Genomic DNA, 27611 nt, shown 5'->3' on the forward strand with positions numbered 1-27611 from the left:
GCTGTATTTTCTATGTATTAGAGGTTTTATCTTACCTGTATTAGTGTTTTATCTTAATTGCAGCTAGTTGAATATTCAAGTTATTTTATTAGTGCACGTGACTTGTCACACAAATGTATAACTGGAAAAATAAGTTATTAGCATTTCAGTATTCCAAGTAAACTTTCATTTTTCAAAAATGATACTGTGAAAAGTGACAGTACAAACTCCCAGATCACAACACAGATCAGCATGGGCTACTATCTACTCTTGACTTCTGCAAGATAGCATGCAAAGATACCAGTCCTGTAGAACCCCAAAGCATTATCTGATTCCTACTAGCATTCTGAAGAGTATCTGACCAGGTTTGTTTAAGATGCAAGGTAAAGTCAAACAGTGCTGATGCTGTATGACAACCACTTGTGAGATGCTTATCTGAACATTAATCTGCATTTTTTTATATGATAGCAAGTGTCTTTTCTTAAATTCCTTCCTCTCACAGGCTCCTCTCCATCTTTGATAGAGCCTTGTCTAAGACCCCATCTTTTTGGCCAAGCAGAAGCACCATCTTTCAGAGCCTGTCACTATTAAGTAAGCTTTACTCTTGCTAATCACAAAGCAGACCTCTACCCTTAGATCAGCCCAGTCTTCTTCATATTTTAAAAAGTTTTTCTCATAGACATAGCACTGAGTTTTAACCTCTTATCTAAGCAAGGTAAGGGAGAAGCTAGTAAAAAAAAGTTTCTGCTGCCCATTAGCTGCTAGTATCTTCGATCTCGCTGGCAGGCTTCAGAACATAACATGGTACTGACATACCATTAAATTTAATGCTCTGGTGGATGACCACCACCTGTCTAGACAATAGAAGTACATTCATACTCATAGATGGACATAGGAGACGGAAGTGTTGAGAGTTTCTGGGTTAGGCTAAAGGGGGTAAAAAACAAGGGTGATGTCATGCTAGGAGTCTACTACAGGCCACCTAACCAGGTGGATGAGGCTTTTTTTAAACAACTAACAAAATCATCCAAAGACCAAGATTTGGTGGTGATGGGGGACTTCAACTATCCGGATATATGTTGGGAAAATAACACAGCGGGGCACAGACTATCCAACAAATTCTTGGACTGCATTGCAGACAACTTTTTTATTTCAGAAGGTTGAAAAAGCTACTGGGGGGAAGCTGTTCTAGACTTGATTTTAACAAATAGGGAGGAACTCGTTGAGAATTTGAAAGTAGAAGGCAGTTTGGGTGAAAGTGATCATGGAATCATAGAGTTTGCAATTCTAAGGAAGGGTAGAAGGGAGAACAGCAAAATAGAGACAATGGATTTCAGGAAGACAGATTTTGGTAAGCTCAGAGAGCTGATAGGTAAGGTCCCATGGGAATCAAGACTGAGGGGAAAAACAACTGAGGAGAGTTGGCAGTTTTTCAAAGGGACACTATTAAGGGCCCAAAAGCAAGCTAGAAAATGTGGCAAAAGACCACCTTGGCTTAACCACGAGATCTTGCATGATCTAAAAAATAAAAAGGAGTCATAAAAATGGAAACTAGGACAGATTACAAAGGATGAATATAGGCAAACAACACAGGAATGCAGGGGCAAGATTAGAAAGGCAAAGACACAAAATGAGCTCAAACTAGCTACAGGAATAAAGTTAGGAAGTTTTTCCTAATGTCCAACCTAAACCACCCTTGCTGCAATTTAAGCCCATTGCTTCTTGTCCTATCCTCAGAAGTTAAGAGCAACAATTTTTCTCCCTCCTCCTTGTAACAACCTTTTATGTACTTGAAAACTGTTATGACCCGTCTTCTCTTTTCAAGACTAAACAAACCCAATTTTTTTGATCTTCCCTCATAGGACATGTTTTCTAGACCTTTAATCATTTTTGCTGCTCTTCTCTAGACTTTCCAATTTGTCCACATCTTTCATGAAATGTGGTGCCCAGAACTGGACACAATACTCCAGTTGAGGCCTAATCAGTGTGGTGTAGAGCGGAAAAATTACTTCTCGTGTTTTGTTTACAACACTCCTGCTAATATATCCCAGAATGATGTTTGCTTTTTTTGCAACAGTGTTACTCTATTGACTCATATTTAACTCATATCTAAGCTGTATTCATAACTACTTATTGCTGATTTTCTTATTCTACTGCTCTAGAATTTTTTAATGATTAGAACTTCAGTGAGAGTATAGTAGCTTACCAGCCTGTCAGGTGCAATCCTTCCTCTGTTCAAAGGAGACTGTCTGCCCAAATAGTATGAGGAGAAAATTTAACACCCATTTTTTTTTCTGCAAGTACATTGTAAACATCCATGAGAACTTGAAATGTCCCATAACACTTCTCACTGTATTTATTGCTAGGAAGTAGTGATACTATGAAATCTGTAGTAACAGTTCGAAGCAGCTTTAAGTGAGAAAAGTAGACAATTTCTAATATAGCAATATCTGTTAACACAACGGGTTTTCCGATTACTTATTTAATGGGGTTAATCAAAATGCTGGTGTAAAGTTTAAAGTTTTAAAATGTTTAGTGCTTTTGAAAGGGGTTGGTTTGACAGCTGGAGAGCACTGAACCGCTACCACAGCAGATTCATCCCTGTCCTGGAAGGACCACTTAGGGTGAAGCAGTAAATATTTCCATGATCATTCAATTTTTGGCATGTCAGAAAGAAGGACTCCTCTTTCAACTGTTTGTTTTGGGCTAACAGTCATCTTATTGTAGCTGGCAGAAGCAGATCTAAGGATGCTTATAAATAGCTCTACAATGTGTGGAATAGTTTCATAACTTGTAGTTTTTCAACACAGGAAAGTCATATTGTAAGAGCAGAGAGGGGCATTTTATTGTTTGGGGGAAGCGAGAATAAGCTGGATATAGTGATACTTCTAGATTTGTATATATTCACTATAAGAAAAGCTACTTCATTAAGGGACTGACTCTGCTGCTATTTAAATCAATGGCAGAACTCTCATGCCACAGTGGTACAGTTTCAGATCTTAGTAATTGCCTCTGCCACCCTGAAACTTCAGAAAATCTGTGTGGTATGTACATAAGGAAAAAACAGAACATGTTTCGTCTTTGATTTTGTGTATTGTGGCAGTTCAAAACAGAAGTAGCAAGACATTCAGTGGGTGTCAAGTTTGGTGTCAGGAATGATGGTCCAGGGGTGAGGGCTGTAGCCTAAGACTCCCATAATTCAGGTTCAGTTCCCTGTTCCACTGCAGTCTTCTGTGTTACCTTAGACCCAGATCCTCAAAGGTATTTAGGCACCTAATGCCCATTGATTTCAACTGAATTCAAATAAATACCTTTGAGGATTTGGCCCTTAGCCTTTCTCTACTTTGGTTCCCCATGTGTAATTTGGGGATAATAGTACCTCTAAAATTGTGAGGTGTTCAGATACTACAGCGAAGGAGGTAATATAAGTACCTTAGATAATTGCTTTATATCAACCAAGAGGAATGACAAATTAAACAAAATTAAATACAAACAGAGGAAAAAAACATTTTAATAACCTTATAAAAATACAATGTATAATTAACCTTGCAGTTTGTTGCTGCTTCAGTGTCACATGAGTATCATTAGAAGTAGTCTTAAATGCTACACTTGCCTATGTCCTGTTTCTAGCAACATGCTTTCTAGCAGTAGTTTGCTGCTGTTCTCAATATAGGGCTGGTACAACCAAGACGATAAATAAACCATCATAAGATCCTGGTCAGCAGTATGAGCAATCTCTTGCACAATCGTTTGCTTAAGTTGTATTTCCTTCTTGTACATTTCAGCAAGCTTGAAAGAAACCTCATCTGAAATGGATTGAACAATTACACACACCATTTCTAATCATATATAAGCAGCTCTGAAAAAGTAATAAATCAATACTTGTGCTATACTAATCATTTTTTTTAAAATAGCTATTATAGTATGCAAGCTTGTATAACTACCCCCTCTTCTTTAGGTCAGTCAGCCATCCTGATCTTTACAGTAGTTAACAACACTCCTCTTCATTGCAATATGAAATGCCAAATTTATTGCTCATGTATTGGATACATTTCTACCACACAGATGCTTTTTCAGTATAAAATCCCCTTTTATTTCTACATCTCAACAGCAGTGTCTTAGAACCAGCTATAAAAATGGTATTATTTTAAGCCCATTTCTTTAAAGGGACATGTTGGTTTAAAAATGTAAAGGTTTTATAATACTTTGAATAAAAACTCTGCATAAATTTTCTGGATACCTTGATATTTTTGGGCAACTAAACCATAATCTGCATACTATATTAACCCAAATAGTGCACGTGCTTGAGCACCAGGAAGTAATGCTGATCTGTTTAACTAACTACGCTCTTTGTGAGTGAAGAATAAATGGTGAAAATAGTTTGAAACTGAAATGTTTGTCTAATGTATGGAGTTACTAGTAATGCTGGAAAGGATATTTTAAAAAATGTTTCTGGCTATTGTCCCTTGAATTGCTGGACCCAGTAAGTGAACAAAATAATTGACAATAAGGGCCCAAGCCTGCATTCCTCGTTCACCAAAAATTCCCATGGAATTCAGCCAGAATTGTAGGTAAAATTATTACAACCACATTTCTTTGGATTTTTTCAATAACAGAGGGTCCAGCACATCCCCTTTCCCCTGCCAGTCTTCTGGTCAGCAGAAACCAAGACATGAGAATCCCACTATTCTAGGGCAGTGAACTGAGGAGCAGGGGACACACTGCACAAAAGAACTACTTCCAATTAATCAGAGAAACAAATCTGTTGCCATCCAGTTTCTGAATTCCAAGAGTTGTAAAACTGCACTAATGCTGCTTGTCAAACAGACGCACTTGAAGCCTGCTAGGTTTTTTTAGATTGTTAAATAACTGGAAAGGCAGAAAAGGCCTCACCTACACTCTGGCACCAAGTGAATGCTGGAAGGATCTGCATTCCCTATTTTTAGTGATGAGCCTTCTCTTTCCTCAGTCTGGTCATCCTCTGGATCAGAGCCCTTTTACAACTCTTCTGTGTCTTACAATTAACTGAGGTGGGACTCCCATCTCCCACCTAAGAATAAGCCCCATTCTACAAATTGGACTGTAGAATCGGACTCAATGCTTCCGACCACAGATATTTTTGCTCTTTGTATAGGGAGTAGCTATTGCAGCTTTGACACTTCTGCAGATGCTTGTTTTAACTTGATCTGTCTGTATGTCTTAACACTGTAATTATAATGTGTGAGTTGCTTTGCAATTTACGTGAGCTGTCAGTGGCAATAACCTCAGCCAGTGGTTCACAAACTTCTTTGGCAGACTTCATGCCCCATTGCCACACTTACTTTTGCCTCCCTTACCAAGGGACTGACAGCTGGAGCTGCTGCCATCTCCAGGTGAAGGATTTGGGGGTGGGGGTGGGGGAAGAGGAAGAGCTGGAGCCTGAGCTGCCTCCCCGTGAGGGCTGGGGCAGGGCAAGAGGAGGGGAGAAGGAGAGCCCTGGCGGTGGGGCTCCGTCTAGCCCCTTTATCCCCTCCTCCCAGGTGTGCACAGCCCTTCTGCAGGAGCCCCAGCCACCTGGGGCTAACAGCCAGGGCTCTTAATAAATAAATAAATAAATAAAAAGTCTCACAGCTCACATCTCCCTTGACACATTTCCACACCACCCAACGGAGGTGCGCCCCATAGTTTGAGAACCACTGCTTTAAGTTAATTAATGCAGTAACTCAGGGGTTCTCAACCCGGGGGTCAGTACCTCTCAGGGGGTCACGAGATGTCAGCCTCCAACCCAAACTCCACTTTGCCTGCAGCATTTATAATGGTGTTAAATATATAAAAATGTGTTTTTAATTTATAAGGGGGGTGTCGCACTCAGAGGCTTGCTATGTGAAAGGGGTCACCAGTACAAAAGTTTGAGAACCAGTGCAGTAACTTCTCTAACTGAGTAAGCAATAGAAAGACAGACTCTCTCATTACATAAGGCAAAGTTACAATCTTATCTAGATAAAAGTTAACAGGGCATATTTTTTCAGTTCTTCTAAATTACTATTTCAATTTCAAATGACATCAAATGTCCTTTAAAATGCTCCTCATTGGGAAATACTAATGGATAACTTACAAGTAAACAATATTCTACTTACAGAAGTACGCAGTGGGCCATGTGTGAAAGAGTGGTGTCCTGCAATCTCCATTTTTATAATGATATGTTTCTAAATCACAAATTCCTTTAGTAGTTGAACACAGTTTTTCCATTTTCAGTTGTATTTTTGCCTGAGAATGATTAGAGTTTCAAGTTAAACATTTGGGGCATTTTATGCTACTAAGATCTTACAAGTATTAACTATTAATGAAGTTCAAAAACACTTTATGTGACTACCTCAACCAGATTCATGAAATTTCTAATTCACTTTTATGGCTGCAAAAAATAGCTATTAGTGGGACTAATATAGAGATTTCATGTGAGAAACACTTGGTGTTTCAAACATTGCATGTACAGTTTATTTACTTCTATTTTGAACATTTCCCTAGCTTTAGATTTTTTTAAATCCTAAATCCATGTTTACCACCCAGAAAGTTGGTAAAGTTCTGTCTCAATATTCTTGGTTTTCTTCCTTTATAACAATTTAGTACCGGTGAAAGGGTCTGGACTGAGGGTGAAAGTTGCTCTTTCCTACAGAACAGGTACCACATAGGCACTGAAAGTGCAAGCTTCCCTACCAACGTCCCTCAGCCTTAACCTGGTAGGATCACCTCTAGGTATGGAAAAACAGTTCAGTCTCTATGCAATTTCAATCTTTTACTCCCTCTGAAAACTGCCAATAATTAGGATAGTAAGTGCTAACTGCAGTGTGGACACTTTTCCATACTAGTAATCTTGAAGGATTAGAAAGATAGAAGGGAATTAACTATTGTGCATTATCTAAGGTAACAACTGATAGATCTAAGCGATAGGTCTCAAAATGTAACCATAAATAGAGAATCATCATCAAGTAGGTCTGTTTCTAGTGGGGTCCTGCAGGGATAGGTTCTTAACCCTATGCTATTTAACATTTTTATCAATGACCTGGAAGAAAACATAAAATCATCACTGATAAAGTTTGCAGATGACACAAAAATTGGAGATGGGGTACATAATGTAGAGGACAGGTCACTGATTCAAAGCAATCTGGATTGGTTGGTAAACTGGGTGTAAGCACACTATGCCTTTTAATATGGCTAAATGTATATACATCTAGGAACAAAGAATGTAGACCATACATATAGGATGGGGAAAGCAGTGACTGAAAAAGATTTGGGGGTTGTAGAGGATAATCAGCTGAACATGAGCTCCCAGTGTGACACTATGGCCAAAAGAGCTAATGCAATCCTGGGATGCATAAACGGGGGAATCTTAAATAGGAGTAGAGAGGTTATTTTATCTCTGTATTTGGCACTGCTGTGACCGCTGCTGGAATACTGTGTCCTGTTCTGATGAACATAATTCAAGAAGGATGTTGATAAATTGGAGAGGGTTCAGAGAAGAGCTACAAGAATGATTAGAGGATTAGAAAATATGCCTTATAGTGACTGAACTCTTCGAGTCAATCTGTTTAGCTTAAAGAGATGGTTAAAGGATAGTCTATAAGTGTCTACACAGGGAATAAAATATTTAACAAGGGCTCTTCAATCTAACAGAGAAAGGTATAACATGATCCAATGGGTCGAAGCTGAAGCTAGCCAGTGCTTCTCAAGCTATCTGATGTGGGAGACCGGCAACTTTTTTCCCCCCAATGTGCCAGGGACCGGTGCCATATTATTATCCTATTTGACGCTCTTGTGAGGAAACTTGCCGCGGACTGGCACCGGTCCATGGACCACCACTTTGAGAAGCAATGAGCTAGACAACTTCACACTGGAAATAAGGTGTAAAATTGTAATGGTGAGAGTAATTAACCACTGGAACAATTTACCAAGGGTCTGGTGGATTTTCCATCAGTGACAATTTTTAAATCAAGATTTTATGTCTTGCTAAAAGATATGCTCTAGGAATTATTTTGGGGACGTTCTATGGCCAGTGTTATACAGGAGGTAGATGATCACAATGGTTCCATCTGGCTTTGAAATCTATGAAACCATTAATAAAATCATTGAGGCTGGTAGCAGCATCTTACAGTAAAGAATTTAGGAGCATCCTGGTCATGCTGTAAACTCCTGAATATATGGTACATATGATTACAAACAGTGGAAAATAAAGTATGTATATATGCATTGTCTAATACAACACAAGATGCTTGGACTTTAATTGCTCAACAGGAATGACAACTTACATCAGTGCATTTAATGGGCTAAGTCATGACAGTAACTCAAACTAAGAAACAGAAGCATTACTCTTACTTCCTCCAGAGAACCAAACTTGTTGAGGAATCTGGAGTATTTTCCTGCTTATACCAATCATTGGAATTTTCTCCAGTTTGCACAGAACTGCTCAATCTAACATCAAACCAGTATCATTTTAACAGGCATTTTTCTTTATAGCTAAGGGATATTAAAGTTATTCTAATTAAGAAATAAAATTCAGAGTAAGTTAACAATGAAGTGCATGAAATTATTTCTGCAAAGTGAATAGGCTGTACATTTTTTCTGATTTGTATTACTTCTTCTCTATTTTTAATTTAGGTTACTATACCATTCTGAAGGTATGAACTACTATTGCAGTAGGAACGTCACTAATCTTCACCTGTATTGGCTATTTCCAAAATTACTGGGGTGACAATTCATTAAGTAGGTTAGATAACAAATGTCCACTCTGTTTCCTAAAGAGATGGGAGCTGTAACACAGAACTGCATTTAGGAAAATTGGAAACTGAATTATGTCCAATCAAACAAAATATAGTCCTTAGGCGTGTTTACACTGCTATCGGAGGTGTGACTAAAACATGTGCACATACGCTAGCTAGATAAAGTTAGCATGGGTGAGTAATAATGGCAGTGAAGCTGTTGCTGCATGGGATTGCTGGTCATGTATGTACACAGGGTCCCAGGTGGGTTTGTACAGCCTGTGCAGCTGTGCTTAACTGCTATTGTTACGCAAACTAGATTAAAGCTAGCTTGGGTACGCCTACACGTGCTGCAATCACACCTCTAATTGCTGCATAGACATATGCTTATTGATACCACATCATACTAGGGTCTGAACTGTTCTATCCTCTTTCTAACTTGAGGCTTGTTTTGTTTTGAACATATTTAGGATGAGAAAGAATAGACAATAGGTACAATATTGGCATTATATTATTTTGCAGATTTTTTTTTTAAATCATACTATGAAAAGGGGAATAAAGGGGGAGCCAGGAGAGGGATGTAAAATCAACTTTTAAATTTTCAAGTCAATCTAATAAACATAGTACACAGTACTTCTAATCATTCGTATCCAAAGTTAGGGTAGTTCTCTGAATGAAAGCCTTATGAAAGTTTATTTTCAGTAAATGTTTAAAATGATTTAGTTAGTGGAGAAACACACTTGCCAACAATGGCTTCATCAGGTTAGGGAGTATACAGTTTGAAAGATAAACAAATGAACATTACCATGTTTTCCAAGGTCCCAAGCAATTCTGCACAGAACATCTCAAGTTCTTCATTATAGTCTGGAGACAGCTTTCCACAGTCAGAGGCAATGTTGTCACATTCTATCTCCAGTTTGTTATCTTTAAATCTAAACAAAAACATATATTAGTGTAAATACCTGTGCATACCTTTACTCACAGACTGTAGGAATTTAAAATCTATGCTGTCCTCTACACAACTAACAAAAGGCTTGAGCCTACAAGCTCTTTCTCACATGAACAGTACAAAAGAATTGCTGTACAGGATTAGATGAATGGTTTAGCTAGTTCAGTGTTCAACTGTGGCTAGTACCAAATGGTTCAGAGGAAAGTACGAGAACCCTACATTAGGCAATTAAGGAATAGCCTGTCCACCAGGAAAAGGAAAGTTTCTTCCTAATTCCCATTAGTTACAGGTTGTCTTATGTCCTGAAGAAGGAATTATGTCCCTTCCAAAGTTATTGGCTTTTTTAAATCTTTACTATTGTAACTCAGGATGTTTTTTTGTTATTCATGTAAATGGCCAATCCCTTTTTTTAATCCTGCAAAGCTCTTGACCTCAGTGATATCTTGTAACATTGAGTTGTGTGTCAGAGAAAACTCACCCAAGTAAGGGTTTGTAGGATCAAACCCTAATTTTGTAATTTAGCATTTTAAATATTGAATATTTGTTTATTATTTGTATGTATAAAAACATTTTGCTGCAAATACAGCCCTTATGAGGTTATCCAATTTTTACCTTAAACAGCCTTACCTGAATTTCAATCTTTTGATTTTAAACAATCACAAAATGCTACTGGTATAGAATATCAAACCTGTCCACTCTTGAAAAGCTGCCCAGTCAGGAAAACAAACTAGTTTCACAGTAAAAGTGACCTCTACATTGTCATTATTTGTAACATACTCACAGTGTGCCAATTTTCAAGTTTACAATTTTGTTTGCAGTAGTAAATCCATTATTATTCAGGGTCTCCCATTTCATCATTAAATTATGCCAGTCTGCTGTGTTATCTTTAATTTTTCTTGCACTGACAGATAAGACAGGTTTTTTTGGAGCAACAGCTGCAGGACTCTTTGCTGCTTAAAAAAAGAGACAGAGAGAGAGAGAGAGAAAATGCAAACTCTTAAAAATCTACAATAGCAAATCAATGCACTGTTTTATGTTGTCATTATAGTTGTATGTGGCTTCATGCAGTATATTCCTCGCTGTTCTGTTCCTGAATGTTGACTCAATAAAATGTAGTTTACATGCATCCTACTAACTTTAATCATAAATCAAGTTTCTAGCCTGTCAACCTTTCAGTGTAAAATAACCACATTCTTAGGGTATTGAAAAAAATAAACTGCATATTGAGGTATTCCATTATAACACCTAACTAATGCTGTAAAACCACTAATAAGCAATCCTATAGAATTTTGCCAATACAAGTATTGGCTATATTTTCTGAAGTCAAATTTTAATATAGCACTTCTTGGCTAGTCACTAACTCTGTTAGGACCGAGTCCTTTTTACCTAGTGGTCTCTATCATGAATATTTCAGTAGGTTTTCCCAGAGTAGGAAGTGTGAAATCCTGGCACTACTGCAGGCAATAGGAGTTTTGCCACTGACTTCAATAGGGCCAAAATGTCACCTTATATTTTTACAGGATTTTAATGACAATGCAAGGCTTTGATCTTGCAAACATTTATGTACATGATTAATTTTACACAGGTGAGCATCAGTGTAACATTGATTCAATAGGACTACTCATCTATGTAGTTACTCATATCTGCAATCATTGCAGATTCAAATGATAACCTAATTTCTGTCCTCAACTTTACTGTTCATCACATAAACAGTTTCTGGATAATATAAAGCAAGCTAAGATTTCAGAGGTAGTGCCTAGTAATAATAATACTGTTATTTATAAACATACACTGAGTGTGGCTGTACATACAATTGGTGGTTTCAGAGTAGCAGCCGTGTTAGTCTGTATCTGCAAAAAGAACAGGCATACTTGTGGCACCTTAGAGACTAACAAATTTATTAGAGCATAAGCTTTGGTGGGCTACTGCCCACTTCTTCGGATGCAATTGATGCTAATTCTCTACACAGCTAAATTACTTTTCATCTGAGGATCTCAAAGTGCTTCACGAACATTAAACAACCCTGGCACTTTACGAACACCCATTAATGCTAATTTGTTAAAATACAATATTAACAGACAAGGAATGAAGGGGGGTAAGTAAGAAACTTTCAGAACACAAGGGGCTGTCAGTGGTTAGACACCTAGCCACCCCCCGAACGTGACGCACGGGAGGGGTCCCCGGTGCTGCGCAGGCTGACGGTTCCGCGGAATCGAGGCCCCGCAGCCGCAGCCCGCGTTGGTCAATTTCCTTCGCATTTGGAAATGTAACGATAATAACGGAATATAACGAACGAGATGCGCGTGCAGCCCGGCTCACGTGCCCTCGGAGGGGCGCCAGAACCGGGCTTACCACGAGAAGGCAGCGCCCCTGTGCGCGCACGCGGCTGGCACCCGACCCCGGCTGGAGACAGACACCCCCCTCCTCCCATGCGCCCCCGGGGACCGCGGGCCTCGCTCACCTGCCATGCCCCGAGCCCCGCCGTGATAGGGCCCCCGGCCGGGCCGCGCCCCGCCTTCCCTCGGAAGTGCGCTCACGTCCGGCCCCGCCCGCCCCGGGCCCAGCAGCCGTCGCTCAGCCGCGCCCGGTCCAGCGGCTTAGTCTCCCCTCGCCCGGGGCCCCGCAGAGGCAGCCCCCGCCCGGCCGGGAGACATGAGGGGCCCGGCCCCTTGCTGAGGTGAGTCAGGCAGCCGCCGCTCAGGGCTCCTCCTCGCGCCTCCACCCCTTTTCTCCATCAACCCTTCCCCCACCCGCCCCTTTTCCTCCTCCCCACGTCTCCCCTGCCCCTTGCGGCTCTGTCGCTGGGGCTCCAGCAGCGGCTGAAATAGGGAAACTGACCCCCCAGGTCCTCCCGCTGCTGTTGGAAACGGGGGGGGGGGGATCGTTCGCCCCCCTGCGAGGCTGTGGATACTTGCACCCGCTTTAAACTCTGCTTCCCTCGGTGAGCACAGGGGCTGGAGGGGCTCGGTAGCCCCGCTTCATTTCATCCTTCAGCAGCTCTGCTGTTCGCTGCCTGTTGAATTCTCCCCATGGGGAATCTGTTGCGCATGGCCAGTGCCGGTGGTTTGTTCTTGATTCGGTTAATCTGGTCAGCTATCCTGTAAACATTGTAAAAGCTGGGATGGCGTTAGAAGGAGGTATGCAGCCTATTTGTAACAGTGTGGGCCCCAGGATATTAGAGAGACAAGCTGTGGGAGGTTAATACCAACAGAAGTTGGTCTAGTAAAGATATTACCTTGCCTGTCTTGGCTCTCTAATTACAAAGATGTGCAGCTTCACGCTCCCCATCCCATTTTTTATTTCTTCGGAGTGTGGAGTGGGAAACTTTTTTTTTTTTTAAACTTGAGAATTAAATAAAAAAGAAAATGAAACAAACTTTCTAACCAGATTTCTCTGTGGTGTCTCTTAAAACAGTTTGCTGTGTGTGGGGATGGAGGCAGGACAGAGAATGTCAGGCTATTTAATAATAGTTTAAAATGTGCTGACTTGTGATTATTTTTCTGAATAAGAAATTTAGTTAGTTAATAAAGTCTTGTAACATGGTTGCGACATCAGCACAATAAGGTTGATGCTGCTGTAGTTAAAGCCACAAATCCGGAAGTTATTTTAAGCTAAACTGCAAATAAACTTTGTGTGCCCACTTTCATAAATGTAGTTCCCAGTTCTTAGGTCACACGAGTGCTTTTAAGTAACATTTGTTACTTTCCTTTCTCTGCAAAAAGATTTTGTGGGGGAAAACTATTGCAATTTGACATGAGCTAATTAGAGTGGACAATATGAGCTAATTTAATATTTTAACTATGGAAGCTTAGTTTTTGTTCAGCTGCTGTTATATATATGCAACGCGATAACGTTGAAATGTTTTAAAGTTGCTAGTTTTTTGGTAAACACCTTAGAAATGAATGATTATGAAAAATAGTGATATTGCAAACTAATGCCATGATCCTGTAACCTCTTATGCATGTTCTTGCCTTTAAGCTCATGAGTAATCCACTGAGTTGAGTAAGACTATTGACATAAGTAAAATTAAGCTTTCTGTAGGATTGGAACCTAAATACACTGTGCAAGTGCCCGAAGATGGGGACTGTTAATCATACTTGTGATATGTTTGACTCCTTCAAATACTCACAGTATCAGTCTTGCAAATGTGAGAGCTCATTTGTTTAAGAGTAAAATAATCTTGAATAGTTTGAAGTTTTTCAGTTATTAATAATTTTTGAACCAATTCAAAGGATAGTGATGTAGTTACTTGTGCAACAGGACAGTATTTCTAGGCTTTCATGCTTTTTGAATCTCTCTATCTTTGTGTCAGGTGGTGAATATGCATTGCCTGTGGGGGTACAAGGTGGACTACTCTAAAAGTTCTTGACAATAAACATTTTGTATTCTATAAAAATATATTTTCACATAATTTGGATTTATAACTAGCAAGCAAAACATAAATAAAAATCTTAGTAACATCTATATATTAATTTTGTCCAAATCTGGGCTTCTACTAGCTCTTTGAACACACACAACAATGGAAAGTTTGCAACCTTTCTGAAGCGACACCTTTTAAATCATTGACAGTATCCTGGTGCTAGAACTGTAAGATTTTTGAAGACTATATTTTTAAATGGGATGTAAACTATTGATTTAAAAATAAAAAGTAGGTACCCAATCTGAAAATCTCATAATGAGAGCATTGGGGGCACAAATTGAGTTGCCCCTTAAATAATTTGGAAAACTATTTTATTTTAGTGCACAGAGACTCTAACAGAGGTTAGGGCCCATTGTGCTAGGTGCTGTGCATATGCATAGTAAGAGATGGTCCCTGTCCTAAAGAACTTACATCTAAATAGACAAAACAAAGGGTGAGAAAGGGGAAATATTATTGTATAGTCAGGGAACTGAGGCACAGAGAAATGCAATAATTTCCTTGAGGTCACACAAGTCTCTGGCAGAGCATGGAATTGAACCCTCATCTCCTGATTCCCAGTCTTGTGCCTTAATTACAAGACCATTTTCCTTTTCGCTGTTTCACAGCTGTTGAGCTATAGTCCCCATTATTGAGACTAGAGAAGTAACAGCCAGAGAGGTTGGCTGTGGTTTTTGTGGATTGAAGAGGAAGGAGTGCCTTTTCTTCATGGGGTTGTGGAATGCATCATAAGTAAGGCTAAGATTTAGTCATGGGTATTTTAGTAAAAGTCATGGACAGGTCACGGGCAGTACAGAAAAATTCACGGGCTATGTCCTGTCCATGACATGTACTATATACTCCGACTAAATCTTGGGTGCTCTGGAGGGGGCACTCCGACGGGCGGAGGCACGTGGTGGCCTGAGACTGCCCCAGCACAGCTGGTGCGGCTGGCTTTGTGGTCAGTGGCACCGGTGGCTGCAGAAGTCACTGAGGTCCCGGAAAGTCACAGAATTTGTGACCTCCGTGACGGACTTGCAGCCTTAATCGTAAGGCACTTCATGCTGCTTATATTTCCACTGCAAAATCTCTTACTTATCCTGCCCTGATTTGTCACATATGGCAATCATGTTTTTGAAAATGACAATTGCTGATTCCACTGAATATGCAGAACCATTCCTAAAATTGTTCTGGAAAAACAGTTTATTCCAGCCATTTGTCTTCAGTTTCCCTGATACGAGTAACGAAGGGGAAAAGTAGATACAATTGCTGTCCTTGAATAATCAATAAAGAGAAGAAGGCATGTCTGACCCAAAATCATTGTCCAGTAGTTTAAACTCAAGATGTATGTTTGAAACCTGATTCTCCTCTGTCTTGAGCTTTTATGTTTGTGCAAAGAGGGTATCAAATATGGCCATTTTGATTGTGGAGTGTTTTATACCTTTGCATTAATTTTTCACAGCGGTAAGTGACTGTGCAAGGTGGAAGGAGTGATAATTAGGCCCATTGTGTTTAATAACCTACAAAACAAATATTTTCATTGCTTTAAAAAAAACAAATGAGGACTCTTTAGCTTTGGAGTACCTCAAAGTCCGGTAGTACCTCAAAGTGAAGCTGAACTGTGTAACTACTAGAAAATGAAACTGCCTAAACTGTTTTTAATTGTGCAAGCCAAATGTAGCACAAAGAGTCAAAAGTGGATTTGTTTTTCTGATAACTATTAGTTTTAACTATCTTGGGTTGAGGTAGGAATTAATGTAAAGGACTAAGGATGAGACTTCTAATCTGATATCTTCCTCTGTACATTAAACCACCACTATCCTCCAGGTGGGCTATTGTCAGCAGGAGGAAAAAAAGTTTTGTAGTGATAATCAGGATGGCCCATTTCCAACAATTGACAAGAAGGTGTGCGTAACAGTAGGGGGAATAGTTCTACTTTGTGTAATGACCCATCCACTCCCAGTCTTTATTCAAGCCTAATTTAATGGTGTCTAGTTTGCAAATTAATTTCAATTCATCAGTTTCTCGTTGGAGTCTGTTTTTCAAGTTTTTGTTGTTGTACTATTGCCACTTTTAGGTCTGTAATTGAGTGACCAGGGAGTTTGAAGTGTTCTCCGACTGGTTTTGAATGTTATAATTCTTGACGTTTGATTTGTGTCCATTTATTCTTTTGCGTAGAGACTGTCCGGTTTGGCCAGTGTATGTGGCAGAGGGGCATTGCTGGCACATGATGGCATATATTACATTGGTAGGTGTGCAGGTGAACGAGCCTCTGATAGTATGGCTGATGTGATTAGGTCCTATGATGGTATTCCCTGAATAGATATGTGGACAGAGTTGGCAACGGGCTTTGTTGCAAGGATAGGTTTCTGGGTTAGTTTTTTGTTCTTGTGTGGTTGCTGGTGAGTATTTGCTTCAGGTTGGGGGACTGTCTGTAAGCAAGGACTGGCCTGTCTTGCAAGATCTGTGAGAGTGAGGGATCGTCCTTCAGGATAGGTTGTAGATCCTTGATGATGCGCTGGAGAGGTTTTAGTTGGGGGCTGAAGGTGACGGCTAGTGGTGTTCTGTTACTTTCTTTGTTGGGCCTGTCCTGTAGTAGGTGACTTCTGGGTACTCTTCTGGCTCTGTCAATCTGTTTCTTCACTTCAGCAGGTGGGTATTGTAGTTGTAAGAACGCTTGATAGAGATTTTGTAGGTGTTTGTCTCTGTCTGAGGGGTTGGAGCAAATGTGGTTGTATCTTAGAGCTTGGCTGTAGACAATGGATCACGTGGTGTGGTCTGGATGAAAGCTGGAGGCATGTAGGTAAGTATAGCGGTCAGTAGGTTTCCAGTATAGGGTGGTGGTTATGTGACCATTGCTTATTAGCACTGTAATGTCCAGGAAGTGGATCTCTTGTGTGGACTGGTCCAGGCTGAGGTTGATGGTGGGATGGAAATTGTTGAAATCATGGTGGAATTCCTCAAGGGCTTCTTTTCCATGGGTCCAGATGATAAAGATGTCATCAATGTAGTACAAGTAGAGTAGGGGCATTAGGGGACGAGAGTGGAGGAAGCATTATTCTAAGTCAGCCATAAAAATGTTGGCATACTGTGGGGCCATGTGGGTACCCATAGCAGTGCCACTGACTTGAAGGTATACATTGTTCTCACCCACAACTGTTTCACATTTGGGGACAAGTCACAAAGTTCAGCCACCAGTTTTGCTGTGACATTATCGGGGGTGCTGTTCCTGATGGCTTGTAGTCCATCTTTGTGTGGAATGTTGGTATAGAGGGCTTCTACATCCATAGTGGCCAGGATGGTGTTTTCTGGAAGATCACCAATGGATTGTAGTTTCTTCAGGAAGTCCGTGGTGTCTCGAAGATAGCTAGGAGTGCTGATAGCGTAGGGCCTGAGGAGAGAGTCTACATAGACAGACAATCCTGCTGTCAGGGTGCCAATGCCTGAGATGATGGGGCGTCCAGGACTTCCAGGTTTATGGATCTTGGGTAGCAGATAGAATACCCCTGGTTGAGGTTCTGGGGGTGTGTCTGTGCAGATTTGTTCTTGTGCTTTTTCATCTTGAGCAGATGGTGTAGTTTCTTTTGGTAACCCTCAGTGGGATCAGAGGGTAATGGCTTGTAGAATGTGCTGTTAGAGAGCTGCCTAGCAGCCTCTCGTTCATATTCTGACCTATTCATGAAGATGACAGCATCTCCTTTGTCAGCCTTTTTGACTATGATGTCAGAGTTGTTCCTGAGGCTGTGGATGGCATTGTGTTCTGCATGGCTGAGGTTATGTGGCAAGTGATACTGCTTTTCCACAATTTCAGCCCATGCACGTCGGCGGAAGCACTCTATGTAGAAGTCCAGTCTGTTGTTTCGACCTTCAGGGGGAGTCCATCCAGAATCCCTTTTTTTTTTTGGTAGTGTTGGCTCTGTGCTTTTAGGATTGATCCCAGTGTTTACAGGAGTCTTTCTCCTGCATGTACTTGCATGTTTTGTTCTGAGTGCTCACTGCATGGCACAGTTCTTTTAATCTTATGCTAATCTGATTTTACTCTTTCAGTAACCAAATAGGAATGAATTGTACCATAGTCAATTGATGCTTTTCCCTCTCTTTTGAGAGTGGAATGCTGCATTTGGGCTCAGTCTAGGCAGATCTGTGCTGGTCAAGATTGGAGAGAAAATTGCTTATCAACTGTTGGGTAATTACAATGGACACCATTTGGCACTGATGGTAACATTGACTCAATTTGAGCGGAAATGTTCAGTTTCTTGCTGTAGAATGATTTGTTCTACTAAGTGAGACTTTTTTTTAATTGGTTGCTGTTTGTACCAAACTACAGCTATTCTGTTAGCTCATTTGGAAAGAATACATTTTAACTAAAGGTGTTTGTTGTTTTTCAGGTTTCCTTAGTGTGAAGTAAATGTGTTTGTTCCAACCTGTAAGCTGCTGAAACTAACCCTTACCATGGCATCTGCAGCTCTACCAGTTACGTTTAAGGAGTTTTGCCCCCTGTACTATCTCCTCAATGCCATTCCTACGAAGGTCCAAAAGGGATTTCGCTCCATCGTGGTGTACCTCACAGCGCTTGATACCAATGGGGACTACATTGCTGTGGGCAGTAGCATTGGAATGCTCTATCTGTACTGCAGACATTTAAACCAGATGAAAAGATACAATTTAGAGGTAAAAATTAACTTTGTTCCTGGCTTTATCATAAGATTTTCAATACTTCTTTAGCTGTTGGTGGCAAATTAGTGCTTGCAGAACTTTCCTTCAGGAAACTTCTTTAATTTTGCAATTTTGTTTGTCTTGTTTCAACAGGGGAAGACTGAATCTATTACTGCTGTAAAGTTGTTGAGCTGCTTTGATGATCTTGTTGCTGTTGGTACAGCTTCAGGCCGGGTTGCAATTTTTCAACTTGTCTCTTCGTTACCTGGAAGAAACAAACAAGTAAATGTTAAATTTGGTTACAACTTCTTTGATGTTAAATATGATCTTCTTTGACTATATGTTAGTGTGGCTCTCACGACAAATGCGTATGCTCCGAGTCGTTTGTCTAGCAGTGTCCATCAAGCCTGCTCATGCCATCTGTGCTGCCTCATGCTACCATGTGAGGAGGTAAAGGGTGGGATGGCTGAAGCTGCTATGTGGCGCAACCTGCTCGGGTCTGTGTCAAGCATTGTGCACAGGATTTGGCTGCCAGATCAGACCCAAAGTTTAGGGTACTTTACTCTCTGTTTGACTAATGCAGCTGATAGTCCTCATGCCTGCCATCCTGAAGAGGACACTGCTTGCTGGATCCACGCTGACACACAAACCTAGTAAAATGGTTACCTACCCTACAGTAACGGTGTGGTTCTTCAACCTGATGTCAATGTAGATTCCACAATTTGCCCTCCATCCCTGGTTTTGGAGTAATCAGTTAACAAAGTCTTCATTTATCAAGGGAACTGAAAGAGGGTTGTGGCCGCTTCACTCTTTATGCCCGTCTGCATTTGTGATCCCACCAGACGTTATTAGAAAAAAGGTTTTGAGCTTGTGTGTGCGCGCACCTATGGTGGGATCTGTAATTACATCGTCATCTTGAAGTAACACAGGTACTATAGGGCAAATAAATGTTCTTTCCTAATAAATTGTTGTATAATGATTTTGCACATCTAAAATGGTGAGGATCAGGAAATCCATGTATAATGAAATATCTTGTGAGTATGTTGTTAATCATGTATTAATCTTATGAAAATATTAATTTTTTTCTTCAGTAGCATTCTTAAACAATGTGCTTGGTCAAAAACGCTTCCATGAAATTCTTGATGTATGATGAAATTTAAATAAAATTGATTAGGAATGAAGATAACTTTAACTTTGTTAATTCAGAGCTAATACTTGAAGCTGAGTCACTGAATATGCCCAGGGTCTGTTTTTCCCCCTCTCCATTACTCTTTCTTGTGTTCCCTTGGTGTCAATTTGCAGCTTCGGAGATTTGATGTGGCTGGTATCCACAAAAGCAGCATCACAGCCTTAGCTTGGAGTCCCAATGGAATGAAATTATTCTCTGGTGATGACAAAGGGAAAATTGTCTATTCTGCTCTGGATTTAGACCAGGTAAATATTTCTTTGGAGATTAAAATTCTGGTTTAAGACTGTCTGAAAGAATGTTAATTAAATACACCTCTACCCCAATATAACGCTGTCTTCGGGAGCCAAAAAATCTTACCATGTTATAGGTGAAACCACGTTATATCGAACTTGCTTTGATCCGCCGGAGTGCGCAGCCCCGCCCCCCCTTCTCCCCTCCCGGAGCACTGCTTTACTGCATTATATCCGAATTTGTGTTATATCGGGTCGCGTTATATCGGGGTAGAGGTGTATTTAGCAGATGGGTAGATCTTCAGTTCTTCGTAGTCAAGTTGTTTATATGTAAGGCAAGTGGAGCACTGTGGTTTCTTCATTACAACTAATGTAGACCGTGATTGTCTCCTCCCATTTTTATCTACTTTTGCATCTACTTCTCTCCCTCTCACCCAGTCATGCCCACCAACTATCTGTCTGAAGTGGACTGGATGCAGCTTCCTTTAGAGTCCAACCAGTGCCCCTTTTTAATTCTCTGGTAAGGTTACTATTCAGCAATGCAAGGCACTTCCTTACCACAGTGATCCAGTGCTTCTCCAGAAGCACTTCATATCTCAGTATCCCGCGGTGTACAGTGAAGATGAAGCTGGGGCCCACTGCGTGGCTTTGCAGAATACTACCACTGAATTTAATCTTCCCGAGGGACTATATAAGTAATGTGTTACATAAGGTTTAGCTTGGTCAATTACATTGAGGATAAAGGTATTAACTTGCATCTACTTGAGGGAGGAAATGCTCTCCCAATCTCACCTCAGTTCTTTCTACTCTGGACAGACACTAAAGGATTTAATGCCACTAACTGGATCAGCATCTCATTCTCTTATGAACTCCATCAGTTGGATGGAGGAACGTGGATGGGGGAATGTGTAGTGGAGTTCCCATTGAACTCAGACAAATGTGATAGCTAGTATGCCAGTAGAAACTGAACTTCATAGTATGGAGTTATCTATACGTATAATTCACACATACCAGTGGGATGTCAGAGTTTGAAATACATTTGAATGAATTCAAGGGACAATTTTTGAAAGTGCTGAGTATTATTTAATCTGTTAGTACTAGGGCTGTCAAGCAATTAAAAAAATTAATCACAATTAATTGCGTGGTTAAAAAGATAATGCTGCCTGCTTCTTGTTTACAATGTCACCTGAAAGTGAGAACAGGCATTCACATGGCACTGTTGTAGCTAGCGTTGCAAGATATTTACATGCCAAATATGCTAAAGATTCATATGTCTCCATCTTCAATTACCATTCCAGAGGACATGCCTCCATGCTGATGATGGGTTTTGCTCGATAACAGTCCAAAGCAGTGTGGACCGACTCATGTTCATTTTCATTATCTGAGTCAGATGCCACCAGCAGAAGGTTGATTTTTCTTTTTTGGTGGTTCTGTAGTTTCTGCATCAGTGTGGTGCTCTTTTAAGACTTTTGAAAGCATGCTCCACACCTCATCCCTCTCAGATTTTGGAAGGCACTTCAGATTCTTAAACCTTGAGTCGAATGCTGTAGCTATGTTTAGAAATCTCTCATTGGTACCTTCTTTGTGTTTTGTGAAATCTGCAGTGAAAGTGTTCTTAAGATGAACAATGTGCTGAGTCATCATCCAAGACAACTATAACATGAAATATATGGCAACATGCAGGTAAAACAGAGCAGGGGACATACAGTTCTCTCCGAAGGAGTTCAGTCACAAGTTTGTTTAATGCATTATTTTTTTAATGAGTGTCATCAGCATGGAAGCATGTCCTCTGGAATGGTGACCAAAGCATGAAGGGACATATGAATGTTTAGCATAGCTGGCATTGCAAGGTATTTACATGCCAGATACAAAAGTGCCATGCAAATGCCTGTTCTCACTTTCTGGTGACATTGTAAATAAGAAGAGGGCAGCATTATCTCCTGTAAATGTAAACAAACTTGTTTGTCTTAGTGATTGGGCTGAACAAGAAGTAGGACTGAGTGGATTTGTAGTCTCTGAAGTTTTACATTGGTGTGTTTTTTTTTTTTTTTTTTTTGAGTGCAGTTATGTAACCAAAAAACCCCCCCTACATTTGTAAGTTGCACTTTCAGGACAAAGACTGCACTACAGTATTTGTATGAGGTGAATTGGAAAATACTATTTTTTATCACTTTTTACAGTGCAAATATTTGTAATAAAAATAATATACACTTTGATTTCAATTACAACACAGAATACAATTTATATGAAAATGTAGAAAAACATCCAAAATATTTAATAAATTTCAATTGGTATTCTATTTTTTAACAGTGCAATTAAAACTGTGATTAATTGTGATTGATTTTTTTTTTTTGTTAATCGCGTGATTTAGCTGCGATTAATCGACAGCCCTAGTTAGTACTTAAAGCAACCAGTACACTTTCTAATAAAAAAAAAAATACTACCAGATATTTTAATTCGAAAAGGGCTTGACTTTTAATTTCATGTGTCTTTAAAGGGTATTTGCAACTCCAGTCTGGTATTGGAAGAGCCATCTTCAGTTGTACAATTGGATTATAGCCAGAAAGTGCTGCTGGTCTCTACTTTACAGAGAACACTACTTTTTTACACAGAAGAAAAATCTGTCAAGCAAGTTGGAACACAGCCCAGAAAAAAGTAACTCTCAAATCTTAATGCAGGCACATCTGTTAATTCTAGCTTTTCAGAATAGACTGTAGAGACCCAGTGATCTGAGCAGTGAAATAATACAGCATCATTTTCTGCTCAAACTTATTAGCCACCGCAGCCACTTATATTAATATCCTACTCTTAAGAGTTTTAACGATCCTTATTCCTTCAATTATTATTTTTCAATGAAATTACTCTGTCTTGTTGAAAAATATGACTGTGACTGTGTAACCCTCTGGCAACCCTACTGTGCATAGATGTTTCTTTCCATTTAAACTATAAAGTTTAACTTTCTTCCCACCAACTTGGGAGCTGCTGTGGCTTGATACAAACATAGCAGTCACCAAAGAGGGTTCAATTTTGTGGGTGAGCTTTTAGAATTCCTATGTAACATGAAAGTGATAGAATAGTCTCAGACCTTTCTGCTATGATTGACTCTTTAATAGTGAAAGGATACAGCAAATATTTAAAAAGGTGTCTTAAGTTGAAAGTACTTTCTTAGTTTTTATAATATTAAAAAAAAAACCTGTAACATGGTTTTCTGGCATGTCCTGTTGCTTAATCTTGGATATGGAAGGAAAAAAGACAGTCTGGGAACTGAAATATGTTGTCAGTAATTGTATATGTTTACACAGCCTGAGGATATTTGAGTGTTGAAGGAATGCTTATAATATACAGGTGTTAGGAATATGCCCGTGTGTGTACCCTGTGACTAACTCAGTCGTAGGGGCATCATTTTCATGACATTTTAATGTTCAGTTTTTGTCCTGGTAGTGTCCACCTCCTTTCAGGGACCCTCATTTTACAGATGGGTGAATTGAGGCATAGAGTGGGTAAGTGACAAGCCCACAGTTATACAGGAAGTCCATGGGAGAGCAGGGAATTGAACCTGGGTCTCCCACATCCTATGCAACCACTGGGCTATAGTAACTCTAATACAGCTATTGTGACTGGATTATTTCTATAAGTGAGGGGATTCTTCCAGAGGTGGTAATGCCATTGGCTTGTGGGGGATCAGCATACAAGACTTGAGTTCTGCCCACTGCTTGCAGAGGCTGGAAGTTATCCATCATCATTCCCTAGTGCTGGGGTCAGCAGCCTATGGCATGCATGCCAAAGGCGGCACGCAAGCTGATTTTCAGTGGCACTCTGCTGCCAGCCTGGGGTTCTGTCTGCCGGCCCCCTGCCAGCTGGGGTCCAGCCTGGGGCAGTGAGGGATGCGGACAGGTGCAAGAGGGGGCACAGCTCAGCACACCCCCACCTTAAAAATTGTTCCAGCGCCACTGGGATATTTTTAGGTCCCGATTTGCTGCTTATACCACGCCATGTGGAACAGCGCACTACGTTTGACGTTGTGCGTGCTGTCTGTCGCAATTTTTTTTTTCCGCTGTGAGTTGAGGGGTACATTTGATAAAATGTCCTAAGAAAGCAAAGTTAGATGTCTGTTCATTTCAGCATTTTTGGACAGACACATTTGGATTTATTGAAAAGAAGGACCGTGCTGTTTCGTGATTTCTGTTGTGAAAGTGGTGTTTGTCACACATCAAGCGTTCAACGACATTTTGAAATGAAGCACAAGAAAACCTTTCTTGATGAAGCAGACGAGACTGAATCGATCAAAAAAGGCAGAAGCAGGATATGAGAAGCAAAGCAGTGTTTTTAAATGCTTAAGTGTAAGTAAAAATCAGGCTACAGTACAAGATTGCACAGTGCACTGCAAAAAACGGAAAGCCGTTTACAGATGGGGAATATATAAAAAGTTTTTCTCAGCAGTTCGGAGGTTTTGTTCAATGATTTGCCAAATAAAGATACGATTGTATCTAGAATAAAAGAACTGCCTGTCTCTGCCAGAACAGTTGAGAGACGCATAAGCGAAATGGCAGAAAACATTAACGAAAAGTAGACGACTGCATTAAAAGACACAGCAGTGTTTAGTGTTGCAATTGATGAAAGCGTGGATATAAATGACATTCTACGTTTGGCAGTTGTTGCAAGATACTGTGCTTTCGATGAAATCCAAGAGGAACTTTGTTGCCTAAAACCCCTGCCAGGGGGAAGATATAGGGGGAAGTTTTGTAAACCATTTTGAAGAACAAGGAGTTGACATCAGAAAAATATTTTGTGTGACAACAGATGGTGCTCCTGCCATGGTTGGAAAACAGAAGGGATTTGTAAAATTACTTGAAGATCAAATTGGCTGCCCGATAGTCAAATTTCACTGTATCATCCATCAAGAAAATCTGTTTGCTAAAATTTCTAATTCATCATGTGATGAATACAATGGTGCGAATTGTAAATTTCCTTGTTGCTCGATCTGCTTTGACTCAGACAGTTTCAAGCATTGCTAGGAGACATGGACAATGCTTATAACGGCATTCCACTTCACAGCAACATTTGGTGGCTAAGTTGTGGCAAGGTTTTGGTGCGCTTTGTAAACTGTTTTGATGCAATCAAGGCCTTTTTGTCGGAAAAAGCACAAAACTACCCCGAACTGGATGGTGATAAATGGCTGTGTAAGCTCATGTTTCTAACTGATATCACCGCTCACCTAAATGAACTCAACCTCTGTCTCCAGGGTGCAGAGCAAACCATTCTGGATCTTTATGAAGCCTGGAAGGCATTTGTTGTAAAACTAGCAGGTTTTTCTCGGGATATTCGAACTTTGACCTTTCATTACTTCCAACACCTAAAAGAGATATCGACACATTGCACTGTCATTGTCGATGAGATTGGAATGTACAGGCAAGAACTGGAATCAGAATTTTCTGACAGATTTCAAGATTTCCAGCGATTTGGCCTAATGCTTTCTTTTTCTAATTTAAACCTGAAAAGTTCAACAAAAGCGACTTGTATTTGTCTGTATTTCAGTGGATGGGTGTTGAAGATTTAGAAATGCAGCTCATTCAGTTAAAAAGCTCAGAATTGTGGGCATCAAAGTTTGGAGATCTGCGGAGTGCACTTGAAGCTACCGAGAGAGATCATGGGGCCTCTGTTTTGATCTGCTGGACGTCCCTGCCAGTGAAATTTAACTGTTTGAAGAAAATTGCATTTGCAATGCTTTCAGCATTTGGATCCACATACCTGTGTGAACAGGTATTTTCACACATGAAATCTGTCCTCTGTCCCTCTCGGAGCCGGTTAACAACTGATCACTCAGAAGCCTGTGTGCAGTTTAAAGTATCCAGATACATGCCAGACGTTGGAAAACTCAGCAAGGAAAAGCAAGGGCAAGGATCACACTAAATTGATAAGATGTGCATTTTAATTTAACTTTAAACGAAGCTTCTTAAACATTTTAAAAACCTTATTTACTTTGTTTGTCAGAGGGTGGAGATGGATGGCAGGAGAGAGATCACTTGATCATTACCTGTTAGGTTCACTCCCTCTGGGGCACCTGGCATTGGCCGCTGTCGGCAGACAGGATACTGGGCTGGATGGACTTTTGGTCTGACCCTTTGTGGCAATTCTTATGTTCTTTACATACAACAATAGTTTAGTTATATAATATAGACTTAGAGAGAGAGGCCTAAAAACATTAAAAAGTATTATTGGCATGCAAAATCTTAAATTAGAGTGAATAAATGAACACATGGCACACCACTTCTGAAAGGTTGCCAATCCCTGCCCTAGTGATTCTAGAGTCATCTGAAGGTTCCGCATATCCTGGAACAGTGTGCAGACTTTTCCTCTGGAGGAAGAGTCACTGCAATAAGGGATTGCTTTTGTGGGAAGAGTTGAGGAAGGAGGGCATCATCGTGATTGTGAGATGTTGGGAGGACACTCTTCTCTTTCTGTCTTCTCCAACCCACACTTTCCCTAGAGTTGAGAGAACAGTTCAGTGTTTTGAGGCTATATCCTTGATTAATGCATGTTAACTCAAACTTGTGTGTTGCAGACTATGGATTTCTATAATACCTTGTTGATGGAAACAAGGGAAAATACTGTTTTGTTCAACTTGTGATTGTAAACTCAGTGACTAAATACCTTAGTTTCTTCTTTTTTCAGTTTTTTTTAAATTGATTACAAGTTTCTTACAGATCTTTGTTTACATCTTAGCACTGGCAAATATGGAGCATGTTTTATACCTGGACTGTGTAAGCAAAGTGACCTGACACTATTTGCCTCAAGACCTGGGCTCCGCCTCTGGAAGTCTGATGTCCATGGAACTGTGCAGGCCACATTTATTTTAAAAGATGTATTTGCTGGAGGAATAAAGCCCTTTGAACTGTATCCTCGGCTGGAGTCATCTGACAAAGGAAATTACAGCTTCCCAGAGAAACACCTTGGGCTCATTTCTTGCCTTTCCCAGGAAGGATGGGTGTTGAGCTGGAACGAATATAGTATCTATTTATTTGACACTATAAACCAGGTAGGTTTATCTAGTGGATGTGTTTTTCGTTCCTTAACAGTTTGGCATCATATCATTATTAACTCTTGTCTGTATCTGCATATTTGTCTGCATTTGTTATGTTGTGGTGACCTAAGAAAAGGTGTTAAACTTTTTTTTAATAAAAGGTTTTAGAATTGGTTACGTTAATTTTGTCATAAAGATAAAAGATATCGAATATCTACAATAATTTATACTATCTAAGGTGTACAGTCTAAAGTAGAAATTAATTGCCTAAAGCGAATTCCCCACACCTAGGAAAACGTATAACTAAAATTCTAGTTGTTCATGCTTTATATTTAAAGAAAAAAAAGCTTAAGGGAGTTGTCAATGTATAATAATGTATTATCAAACTGTTTGTCCTCTCCCTTCCACTACCCTCATCACCCCTTTGCAAAACTTAACCCCCCTCCCCCCACAGGTATT

At 40.1% G+C, this 27611-nt stretch overlaps 2 protein-coding genes across 14 annotated transcripts in view; one reads left to right on the forward strand and one right to left on the reverse strand.

Annotated features, from left to right (window-relative positions):
* Positions 1-3474: 3474 nt before the first annotated feature.
* CINP (cyclin dependent kinase 2 interacting protein) lies at positions 3475-12255 on the reverse strand. Of its 6 annotated transcripts, none has more exons than XM_042858249.2 (6): positions 12122-12212; positions 11472-11510; positions 10442-10610; positions 9517-9643; positions 6096-6225; positions 3475-3785 (listed from the first exon to the last, which is right to left on the reverse strand). In XM_042858249.2, exons 3-6 carry the CDS (start codon positions 10516-10518, stop codon positions 3583-3585), a joined length of 537 nt encoding a protein of 178 aa, XP_042714183.2. In that variant the 5' UTR covers positions 10519-10610; positions 11472-11510; positions 12122-12212; the 3' UTR covers positions 3475-3582. The 6 variants fall into 6 exon arrangements, with proteins under 6 accessions (XP_042714183.2, XP_065449712.1, XP_065449713.1 ...); XM_065593640.1 differs by having other exon boundaries at positions 11451-11510; positions 12122-12158; XM_065593641.1 differs by lacking the exon at positions 11472-11510 and having other exon boundaries at positions 12122-12255.
* Positions 12199-27611, forward strand: part of TECPR2 (tectonin beta-propeller repeat containing 2) — a 69515-nt gene continuing 54102 nt past the window's right edge. For 6 of the 8 annotated variants that reach the window (XR_010600761.1, XR_010600762.1, XM_008168175.4 and 3 more), the window contains exons 1-6: positions 12199-12337; positions 18445-18727; positions 18866-18994; positions 20015-20146; positions 22629-22786; positions 26855-27167. Coding sequence is in view for 6 of the 8 variants with exons in the window: in XM_008168175.4 (XP_008166397.2) it covers positions 18509-18727; positions 18866-18994; positions 20015-20146; positions 22629-22786; positions 26855-27167 (951 nt within the window). In the remaining 2 variants the exon portion in view is untranslated. Of the gene's footprint in view, positions 12338-12427; positions 12602-18444; positions 18728-18865; positions 18995-20014; positions 20147-22628; positions 22787-26854; positions 27168-27611 lie in introns of those variants that run through there. The other 2 variants (XM_065593636.1, XM_065593637.1) reach the window with 2 other exon arrangements.

This window comes from Chrysemys picta, chromosome 4 (genome assembly GCF_011386835.1).
Source record: "Chrysemys picta bellii isolate R12L10 chromosome 4, ASM1138683v2, whole genome shotgun sequence".
Lineage (NCBI taxonomy): Eukaryota > Metazoa > Chordata > Testudines > Emydidae > Chrysemys > Chrysemys picta.

Bases quoted from the DNA above. Each gene is read 5' to 3' on its own strand.
- CINP (XM_065593638.1), bottom strand. From the start codon at position 12,091: ATGGGAGGAGGGGGGTGTCTGTCTCCAGCCGGGGTCGGGTGCCAGCCG. The intron at 9,644-10,441 runs GTGAGTATGTTA...GTTTTTGTTTAG, and splicing joins AACTTGAAAATTGGCACACT to ATTTAAAGATAACAAACTGG. The intron at 6,226-9,516 runs GTAATGTTCATT...AATCATTCTCAG, and splicing joins TTGGGACCTTGGAAAACATG to GCAAAAATACAACTGAAAAT.